Source organism: Marmota monax, unplaced genomic scaffold, assembly GCF_021218885.2.
Source record: "Marmota monax isolate L192 unplaced genomic scaffold, Marmota_monax_Labrador192_F-V1.1 WCK01_AAM20220418_F8-fsc00023, whole genome shotgun sequence".
Lineage (NCBI taxonomy): Eukaryota > Metazoa > Chordata > Mammalia > Rodentia > Sciuridae > Marmota > Marmota monax.
In genome coordinates this window covers 2,024,180-2,035,736 of record NW_026692907.1, presented here as the reverse complement: position 1 = coordinate 2,035,736, position 11,557 = coordinate 2,024,180, and the positions used below count along the sequence as shown (strand labels likewise).

At 38.1% G+C, this 11,557-nt stretch overlaps 1 protein-coding gene across 1 annotated transcript in view; it reads right to left on the bottom strand.

The window, feature by feature from the left end:
- Window positions 1-224: 224 nt before the first annotated feature.
- The window catches only part of Scp2 (sterol carrier protein 2), a 107,348-nt gene continuing 96,015 nt past the window's right edge, over window positions 225-11,557 (bottom strand). Inside the window, exons 15-16 of the mRNA XM_046450877.2 lie at window positions 3,890-3,969; window positions 225-1,256 (exon numbers count right to left, since the gene is read on the bottom strand). Of these exons, the coding sequence (XP_046306833.1) occupies window positions 1,161-1,256; window positions 3,890-3,969 (176 nt within the window). The 3' untranslated portion in view covers window positions 225-1,160. The remainder of the gene's footprint in view (window positions 1,257-3,889; window positions 3,970-11,557) is intronic.

Sequence of the window (11,557 nt, the reverse complement as noted above, 5' to 3'; positions counted from 1 at the left end):
TTTCTTTTTTTTTTTTTTAATATTTATTTTTTAGTTGTAGTTGAACACAATACCTTTGTTTTATTTATTTATTTTTATGTGGTGCTGAGAATCGAACCCAGGGCCTCGCATGTGCTAGGCGAGCGCTCTACCACTAAGTCACAACCCCAGCCCAACGTTTCTCTTATACTGCATCACTTAGAAAACCCTGAGCAGAAAGAACATACACAATGAAACAAAGGAGATCAGCAAGAGTTATTTTAATTTTCTATTAAACATTCTTCCAAAAGCATTATATTTATCCCGTATCTTAGATGTAAGAAATAACATTAGAATTAGAAAAACTAGGAAGATAAATGCAGATAATTAACCAAACATGAAAAAGAAAAATTATAATAAAAAGCTGAGAGCTTTATAAACTTAAATGATTATGAGATAATAATTTGAAAACTATGCATCTAAAATTAAACTTTTTTCAATTATTTTTAGCAACAGCATTTTATGACACTAATACCCTGATTTTTCAAGAAAGAAACCCATTTACAAATATTTTTACTTTAAAAATAGGCCTGTGTTCGCTATAAATGCCCTCCCCTCCAACACAAGCTCTGATTTTATCACTTTATTTGGGAAGAAAAAAAAATCTTTTCTGATGTCATGAAATGCAAAAGTTTACAAGTTTTGTTTTGTTTTGAAATCTCAGTACAGAATTTTAATTATTAGTAAGAAACTGATGCGGGTCATTAAGTGCATAACACTAATTACTGGTCAGCTTCTGCTATTCTGTTTCTTCCCTAGTTCTCCCAAGAAAAACTTACACTGAATCTTCAGCAGAAAAATCCTTAAATATAACTTCTAAGCAAAATGAGAGCTTTTGTTTGCATAGTTTTTACATTTTTTACTGTTCCTAATTTTATTCTGAAACTAATTTACCCCAAACCATAATTACCATATTAACTTTGTCATGCACAGTTGTATGCAATTCCTCAAAGCAGTAGGACACCATCAGGCTCTGTTTACCAAGAGCATAGGAAAAACACAATTGGTTACACACCCATTTAACAAATCTGTCTCATGCTATTTGCCAATGTGTAGTTTCAGTCTTAGTTCTGACAATGAAATATGTGGATATAGATCTATATATCTCATCTCGATTTTCCAAAGTTGCCAAAGGGAATTCTTCACAGCTTAGCTTTGCCTGGTTGAAGCTGAAGATTTTGTAACTTCATTGCCAGGCCCATGTTGCCAGTGATTTTCAATTTGCCTTGAAAGAAGGCCTGTAAGACAAAAAAATACTTACTACTTGGTGGTTTTTGTTTTGAGATTGCTAATGTTTCTAAACTATCCATCCCTGAGATCTGGTATCTACATCACATAACTTTATTCAAAATACAACATTTGGTTTTCTGGAATAGACACAGAACCAGAATACTCAGGAAGAAGAATATGTAAAGGACATGCTTTACCTATAGCACTGGAAGGAACATCTTTTAGAAACGGAATCTGTCTTTACCTGCCTTACTCAAAGGTGGTACTTTTTCCTCAATATTAGGCAAAGAAAATTCATACTAGATGGTTTTCATTTAAAAACATTATATATGGGTTGGAAATACAAACTGAAATTCTCAGTAAACTGCTGGGAGAAGAAGCACACTCAAAACACATTTGGAAAACTCTTGGGATTCAATACCATGCAGATGAAATGCCACCAACTGCTTTGCTCTTTGCTATCCCTGATAAAGGATGGATTCTCCATCCTCAAGAGGACAGGCCTTCTGCTGTAGGTGCTCAAATTACTCTCTGGCTCAGTGAGAGGGATTAGACCACTCTGAAGGGCGGGGCTGTGAGCTGTTCCATTTAACAAGGCCTGGGATTAGATCACACAATGTTCGAAATGTTACCATGTAACAAAATCCTGGGGAAACTCTAGAGAAATAGCAAAATTGGGACTGAAGCATGATTTTCTTGACATGATCTCAGTTTTTTAACTCAATTCCTGAAGTAAATAAGAGCTAGATGAGAAAAGTTTCTGATAATCTTAGCTTTTACACAAGTACACTGAAAAGTAAGGATCTTTGCTGTTTTTTTCTATACCTCCCGGTAAGGGTGACTAATTCCTTTTTTTTTTTCTCCTCTGTCTGGACAAACTAAATATTTCCCTCTTTATGTGGCACAAAGCCTCTGTCTGATGATTTAAAGGTCAGTTCTCTCAGACACAATATATTTAACATATGTCACTTAGAAATATGGACCAGTAGCAGCCCAAGAGAAACTCATCATCTTCTCCTTTTTTTAAATTAAAAAATAAAAATATTTTTTTTAAAACTAATAGAGAAAACATGAATCTCTCTCTTTAGAGAACCCAAACATAAGGATCATTTTAATCTGGCCCCTAGGTGTTCTTCATGTGTGCTTTTAGACTGGAGAGCACATTGCTTTGTTTCAACTGTAGCCAAACACTGAAAGTAGAATTTCCATTGCATTTAATGATTTCCAGTCAAATCCTCTACTGAGCATAAGGGAAGACCATTATCACATTAATAGAAATGTCTGCCATTTTAATCTTTAATTCCACTGGATGCTAACAGGTGCTGAATGAAAATAAGCTAACACCTTTCCCGCCCAAAGAGGCAGAACATAGATAAACTGAGGGAATGAGGGCAGCAGATGTGTGAAGTTTGAGAACCCTGCCAAGACTGTGGACAGTATGTGCCATGGGACTGGGAATAGCAGCTGGGAAGGAGGATGACAGCCAGCTCCTATACTGGTGGCCTCTGTTTCGTCCAGGTTTCTGGAGCAGGCTCTGTGGGTAGAAATGTCAATGCCATGGTGTGGATTCAGCTAAAATGGCACACAGGCACATCTCTTTCTAAAAGGCATTTAAAAAAGAATATAAGTGGGAGTCAGAGTTGGTTGTCTGGGCTAATCTTATGAATTACCAGGGAACAACAGGAACAGGACCTGAAATGAATAAGGCTCAGGAAATTAAAAGAAAGGTTTTAGTTTTTCGTTGTTATTTGTCAATGTATCAAGTTGACAGAAAGTTCAGCTTGTCCTGTCTATTGAATGCTGTGCCACCTGAGTATAAGGAGTCAATAGATCATTTGGGGACCAGGATGATCCAAACAAGTTATAAATACATTTTAGACCAATAAAATTTAATCCAGCAACAGTTTATAAACCCTAAAAGCATCAGGCATTGTGCTAAGTTCTAGAAACACAAAGATCAATAAGATGTGGTTTGTCCTCTGAAACTCACAATCTAATGGGGACAGGCACATTAAGGCACTATGGTAAGTGCTAAGCTAGCAGCCCAGTAAGTGGTTCAAAGAGGAACTGCTATATCCCCCCAACAACCTGGAAGTAAATCCTTGGAGATAACATCTGAGCTAATTTCAAAAGACAAGGGAAGGACATCAGGGAAGGACAGTTCAGAGAAAAAAAAGAACATGGGCAAAGATGTCTGTTCCCAGTACATCCTCCCTCCATTGGGAGCGTGAGTTCCTCTCCACTGTGCACTACTAACTTCTAGTTATCCTGGGGGCCACTCCTTATTGTTTCCTCTGTGAGGCGTCCCCTGATGGTCTAGAACACGTAGCTGCTCCTTCTTCCACCCTCCCCAGTGACTTCAAACCAAGTATGGCACCTTGGATCTTTGGCCACATTTGATTTTTTAAGACCTGTCTTGTTCCAAACTGTGCTTACCCTAAGCATGGACCTATTTCCTACTCTTCCAGCACATAGGACAGGGTGTCTGGCACATAGCTCACTGCACAGGTGCCTGCCATTTTTAGGTGAACATTTGGGAGAACACTGAGTTTTGTATGTCTGACCACTTTGCACTTCAGGAAGGAAGTTGAACGGGAAGGCTAAAAGATCCACCTAGTAACAGGATATACATCAAACTCACCGACTGAGGATTCATTTTACCAGTCATTAAAGCCAGTAAGTCCGAGTCAGCCATGGTGATTGTGCAGTCAGCCTTCTTATCTAAAACAGAGACATGAAGGAGAAGGAAGAGAAAAGGGAGAGTGTTCAGTTTCCATATACATTTTAGTCAAGAGCCACTGACTGCAATAGAACCATACCCAGTCTGAAGCAGCATAGGGAAATGGGCATTCACCTACACTTCTATAATAGCCTAGTAAGATGTGCATAGACTACAACTTCCATATCTAACTAAATGAATTAATTAAGTAAATTATGGTATAGTCATACAATGGGATACAATGCAGTCATTATAAGGGATGATGTGAATCCAGACTTACTGACCTGAAGAAATTTTCATGTTATATTACACATGACTTTGCTATATAAGCCAGTTACCAAAAAAAGCTGTATGATCTCATTTCTGCTTAAAACAGTATCCAAATACATAAGAACAGGACAAACATCTGTCCCCTTAGACAGCAATATTTCCACTTAGACAGCAATAAATTACTAATAGTTATTGTGGACAGATCTAAGGTGACCCCTATGACCTCTGCCTCTTGTCATATATACATGCCACTGTGTAATCCCCTTCCCTCCAATTTGAGTAGGACCTATGACTTGCTTCTAGCCAAAAGGATGTGGCGACAGTCAGGGAATGGCAGTCCTGAAATTTTTCTTATGTTATATAAGCCTCCATCTTACTAGCAGACTCACTAGTGACTCTTCTGCTGGCTTTGGATAAACTAGCTGCCATGAGTGACCTTCTCACAGAGAGGGCTATGCTTCCTCAGGAGCTGGAGGGACTCTGACCTGGAGCCAGTAAAATACTATAGCTGTCATTCTCACATCCATAGGAAATGCATCCTGCCAGCAAATGGAGTGAGCCTGATGCCAACCCATTCACAGCTAGGCCTCCAGATGAGGGCCCAGCCCTGACCAACACCTTGATTGCAGCCTGTGTGACCCTATGCAGAGGACCCAGTGACGGTGTCCTCAGCCTCCTTAACCATGGACATTTACAATAAATGTGTGTATTATTTTAAGCTTCTAATTTTGTGATAATTTATTATGCAATAAAAGAAAATGAATACAGTTACCTAGATCCAAAGTTAACAAATTTGCTCTATAAAGAATCAGACACAGGGGTGGGGGGTGGGGGTGGGGAAGCTGGGGTTGTGGCTCAGTGGTAGAGCACTTGCCTAGCATGTGTGAGGCACTGTATTCGATCTCAGCACCACATAAAAATAAATAAATAAAATAAAGGTGTTGTGTCCAACTACAACTAAAAAAAAAAAAAAAAAGAATCAGACACTTCATATTTTAGGCTTTGTGGTCTCCAAGTATGGATTACAACTACTCAACTCTACCTGTGTAGTGAAAAACAGCTACAAATAATCCACAAACAAATGTGTGGCTGGGTTCTAATAAAACTATTTTCAGGGGCTGGGGTTGTGGCTCAGCGGTAGAGTGCTTGCCTAGTGCATGTGCAGCCCTGGGTTCGATCCTCAGCACCACATAAAAATAAATAAAAAATAAAGGTATTGACAACTACAACTAAAAAATAAATATTAAAAAAAATATTTTCGGGGCTGGGGTTGTGGCTCAGCAGTAGAACACTTGCCTCGCATGTGTGTGACCCTGGGTTCGATCCTCAGCACCACATAAAAATAAATAAATAAACAAAAAAACTATTTTCAAAGCAGGTGGCAACTAGAGGAGGAAATCTGCAATTCATATATATCTGACAAAGAATTTGTTGTGTCCAGAACACAGAAAGAACTCCTTCCACTCAGAAAAGCTCAGATAATCAATACACAAATGGGCCATTGATAATAAGCATAGTGTAAAAAAAGGCTCTCTAAGTGGCCAAAACCCACATTAAAATGTGCTTAACTTCAATAGTCATTGGAAAATGCATATTACAATTAAGATGAGATAGATGCCACATATCTACTAGAATGAATGGCTGAAATTAATATATATATATATATAGTTGGGTAGTGATTATATATATATATATACATATATATATATATGTATATATATATAAAATATTATATCAGCACTAGTAAGAATGAAGAGCAACTGAAAAGTCAACCCAATAGCAGAGTTGCAGGTACTCTGGAAAACAGACTGGAAGCTTCATATAAACTACATAGCTAGTTCACATACCATGTGAACTAGCTATCCTACACTTACACATTTTCCAAAAGGAAAAGAAAACTTACGTCCACACAAAATCCAGTATGTGAACATTTATTGTGGTTTTATTTGTAATTGTCCAAAGCTGGAAAGAGCCCAAATGTGCTTCAACCGGTGAGGGGATAAAGTACTCAGCAACAAAAAAGAAACTACTTGATAATATACAAGCAACAATGCATGAATCTCAATGAGAGAAGCAGGCTCCAAAAGCTACACTTTTATGATACAATCTGTATGACACTGTACGAAACGCAAAACTACAGGGACAGAAATCAAATCAGTGCTGGCCAGGTCCTGAGGGCAGGAGGAGGGGGATGACTACAAAGGGACATGAGGACACTTTCTGGGGGTGGTGGTGGAAATATTCTATATCTTGAATTTTGGTAGTGGTTATACATCTATGCATTTGTCTAAATTCATAGAATTGTTCAACTAAATAGGGTAGATTTTATTCTATAAAAATTATACCTCAATTAACATTACTTAAGAAAAAAAACCTGTCAGTATCAAGTACTGTCAAAAACATGGAACTGAAACTCTCATATTAAGTGGAAGGAAATATAAAATAGTGCATCTACCTTAAAAACCCGTTTGACCACACTGTACCTTATAACCTAGCATTTTCACCTCTGTGTATATGTCCAATGGAAATGAGAACAGATCCATTAAAAGACAAAAGAACGTTCAGAACAGTTTTATGAATAAGCCTCCAAGATGGGAACAACGTTAAGAAACAATCAGTCAATAAACAAATTCCAGGGCATTCACACAGTAAAAATAAGCTATTGCTACATGCAACCATAATACTGAAATTTTAGGCTGCCAGGTGAAAGAAGCCAGACTTAAAAATGAGTAAATATTGTATGGTTCCATTTATATGAATTTCCAAAATAAATAAAATCAATCTGTGGTGAAGGATTCAGAACACAATGTAGATGGTGATGGGTAGGGCCTGGGGGAGGCTTATGGAATGCTGGCAACATTCTCCATTCTGACCTGGGAGGTATGTGCATCTACAAACATTCATCAGCTGTACACTTAGATTTATGCCTTTTACCACAGGCTAGAATTTAATAAAAATATTACCAAAACAAAGCAAAAAAAAAAAAAAAACACAAAAAACAGGTGGTAGGCTATATTTGGTCTATATGCATAATTCACCAATTCCTGGGCTATGTGGTAGAATTCTGGTGTACTCTTCTCTATTTTTTCTAAATTTTTCATGCCAGGTGTATATTGCCTAAACAATACAACATTTAAAATGTTAATTTTAGTATCATCAAAGTAAAAAGACTGAACAACAAGAACTAATATCTCCTTGCTAAATCAGCCATGTTTACCTTGGGCAAATGGGATGTGTCAAATGCAAAGGGAAAAATTCACTAAGAGACCAGTTTTTTTAGCAGTTGATATTTTAGGCAATCTACCAACATAACAATAGTGCTTTAGCAGCTGGCTCCACCTCTCATTAAGGATTAGAAAATTAAAAAAAAAAAAAAAAAAAAGAGGATTGCCTCAAATTAAAGTTGACCACTTTCCAAAACCAAGGCACTTTCTAGTCTACTTTTTATTCACTGTACTTATCTGAAACCACCTTATGTATTTACATATTTTTCTGCCTGTATTTGTCCAAGAGAATAAAAACTTCAAGGGGGCAGAGCCTCATCAGTTCTGTTCACTGTTGTGTTCCCAGGCTACTGAAGAATGCTTTGCACATAAAGAGCAATCAGTAAATGGCTCAGTCAACCTGTGCCTTAATATGAGACAGAGGTAAACTGTTAAAGCATGGCATGCCCATATTATTAAATAACTAGCAAGAGAGAGAAAAAATGTTTTTATTTTATGTCTTACAACTCAGGAAGAGTCTCTAACTCAATGTCATTCTATCCTAGTTACTAATGAAATTTTCTCTTATTATGGGGAAAAAAAGGTTTAAAGCCTTCAAAGTAAAGGAATTTACAGTCTAGAAAATGAGTTGTATTGTAGATTATATATATATATATATATATATATATATATATATGAGAGAGAGAGAGAGAAGTAAAAAGCTAACAAAGTGAGATAGTTGGGCCTGGTTCTAATATTCCAAGAAAGGACTCCTAGTCACTGAAAGGTGACTTGGGGGTAGGGGTGCAATCTGTGGCTGCTGTAATACTGACATCTACGGTACCCTCACAATGCTAAGCAGTTCACATACCTGGCCTCATCTAATCTTTATAACAATTCTATGAGAGTTAGAGAGGTCAAAAAACTTGCCCAAGATCACACAGCAGATTCATGTTGTCAAAGCCCATACTCCCAACTCCTGTATTCTATGGCTTTCTTCGGTTATAGGAAAGATGCAAACATTCCTGTTATAGTTTGGATCTAGAATGCCTCCAAAAGCTCATATGGTGAAAACATAATCCCCAATGCAGCAAGGCTCAAAGGTGGGGCTTTTGGGCAATGATAGGTCATGTGCACTCTGACTTCATCAGTGGATTCATCCATAGTTGGATGGACTACTAGGAGGTAGTATCTAGTTGGAGAAGTTAGGTCACTAGTAGTGTGCCTTCTTTCCCTCTCCCCCTCCCCTCCCCCCCTCTCTCCTTCCCTCCCCCCTCCCTCCCTCTCTCTCCCCCTTTCCCCCTCCCTCCCTCCCCTCCCTCTCTTGTTCCTGTTGCCATGAGGTGAGCAGCTTTCCTTGGCCATGCCTTCCACCATGATGTGCCACCTCATCTCAGGCCCAAAGAAATCGACCCAGCTGGCCATGGATCGAATCCTCTGAAACCATAAGCCAAAATATATCCTCTTCTCTAAGTTGTTCCTGCCAGATATTTTGGTCACAGTGACAAAAAGTTGACTAACATAATCCCTCAAATTAGTTTTGACTGGGCCTTCACCAATTCAATAGCATCTAATGAATCCCAGATGTTTTCCCAGTTCTCCAAGTCCTTTTGGGGGGATTAGCTGACAAGTCTATGCATTTAAACTAATCAGTATTTAATACATGGATTGGGGTGGAAGCATGGATTTAGCATGCACTTATAAAACTAGGTGCTTCACCTACCTTATTTAATCCTCAAAACAGCTTTACAGGTTATTTTCACCCATTTTCTAAATGAGACACTTAGACTCAGGGAAGATATGTACCTTGTAAGGGACAGAGCCAAGACCCAAACTAAACCAAGGTCTAGGTATCTCCAAAGGCTATGTTCCTTCTAATGTACCTTGGAGGTAGAAGACTCTGAAGCTTTCTCTGTCATGTTACTCTTAAAGGGATAAGGTTGAGAACCCAAGTGCTAGGAGGGAAGAATAAAGAATGAAGGAATACTAGATAAATCATGTAATGTTAGATAAATCAAAGCTGGCTTCTTGGAGATATGCTATGTGAATCATTTCAATGGAGAGATGGGAAAGGCGGAACTCATGAAAAAGATACTAAAAGGTATCTAGGAAGCAAGAAAAGATTATGGAAAGTGCACAAAATCTACAAGTCTTTAATATAATCATTACCAAGCTCTTAAAATACAAGCAAATTAAATACATTTAAATGAATTTTACTTCTTGTTAAAGAAGTAAACCTCCTAGCCCTATATACACATCACAAGAATTAGCAATTCTCCTTAAGATGCCAGTTCAAACTAGGACAAGTTACTGATGCTTTAACATAGCTAATCTCTAACAAATGGTCATTTGTTAGTGGATGTAAAAAGAGCTGGTAATTTCCAGTGGTGGCTTTTACTGGCTAAGTCCATTTTTCAACACCACTGCTGACTGCCAACAGGTGTCAGTTTCAGCAGAAATTACCCTGCCCCAGGCTAAGATCTCTTCAGCACCTGAGCACATGAGAAAAGTCACTCTGCAGGGAACAAGGCTTTTCTGAAACCATTCAACAAGCAAATTACCTTTCGTGACAAATGACCAACCAAAAACATTGAAACAGGAGAAAGAGGAGAAATTTCAAAATCACCTTAACATTTGTTGGAAAATATCAGAATATAATCTTACAAACTACTAACTTTAGTTATTTTTAAAAAATGGCATTATTATATTTCCCAAAGCTCTTTCTATTTCTAAAAGCTAGAATCCAGATTAAGCTTTAGCTTTTCTTCCTGTACCTTAGAGGGCAGCTCATAGAATGCAGACATAAAATCTTTTTCTGCCTACTTGGTTTTGGGGGGAAAAACAAAAAAAGATTATGTGTAAGTCAGGAATCTTCACAAAAAGTCACACTGCCCATACCAGATGTAGGCCCTTACCACTGTTTAGCTTTTCCTTCTTTATCCTCTCACTGATTCCTTATCAACAGTGCACATAAAATGCTCTTAACTTTTTCTCCTGCTTCCAAGCTCTACACTCTATTCCAAGAGCTCTGTCAACCTGCTCTCCCCTTGAAGTGCCCCTGAATATTTAAGCACCCTTGCAGAGAAAGAAGTATTCATCGCACCCTGCTAGGCTAACCCTCCTTTCACTGTGCCTGTGCTCCTGATGTCATCATCTCCTCCAGGACCTTCCTCAGTACTGTATCAAAAATGAAGCACTATCATCTGTGATAGACCTCTTTCTTCTGCACAGATTCCAGGACCCACCAATTTTACCTCAAATACCCCAGCATTGACCTTGAACAACACTACTCTGCTCACTGCCATATTATGCTGCTCACTCAGTGGTGACATCCATCCTAACTGCTCTCTCTGCCTTTGATCACTCCCTTTCCAGTTCATCAGGTCCAAAGCACTAGCTTCATCCTCTAAAATACAGCTCTGACTTTTACTATTTTCTACTTAAAAAACAAAGGATTCACTATGTATCAAGTAACTTTCAAAGTTCCTATCATGACCCTTTAAACCCTTCAAAAAGCAGGTCCCAATCTATCATACATCTAAATTACACTAAACCCTGTCAGACAAGAGAAATTTAACAGTGTGATACAGCTACCACTGAGTGAAGGCTTGCTGAGTGCCATTCATTCAGTTGTTTGAATATCTTGATTTTTGAAGGCCTACCATGTGTCAGGTACTGTTCTGGGGCTAGAAAGGCAGCAGTGAATCTAACAGGCAAAAAGCTCTGCCTTCAGAGATTACAACTCACATGGGGAGATGAACAATAAGTAGATAAATAAAAAATTATTATATAGTATATCACAGAGTAACAAATACTATGGAGAAAAATAAGGTAGAAAACCACAACAGGGGGCTGGGGTGGCTCAGTGGTAGAGCACTCGCCTAGAATGTGTAAGGCTCTGAGTTCAATCCTCAGCACCACATAAAAATAAATAAATAAATAAATAAATAAAGGTATTGTGTCCAACTACAACTAAAAAAAAAAATCCAAAATGATTAAACACACACACACACACACACACACACACACACAATTGGGAATGACAATGGGGTATGATTTTTTAAAAGGGTGGTTAGGGAAGGGCCCCTGGGACAAAGATCTGAAGGAACTGCCCAGA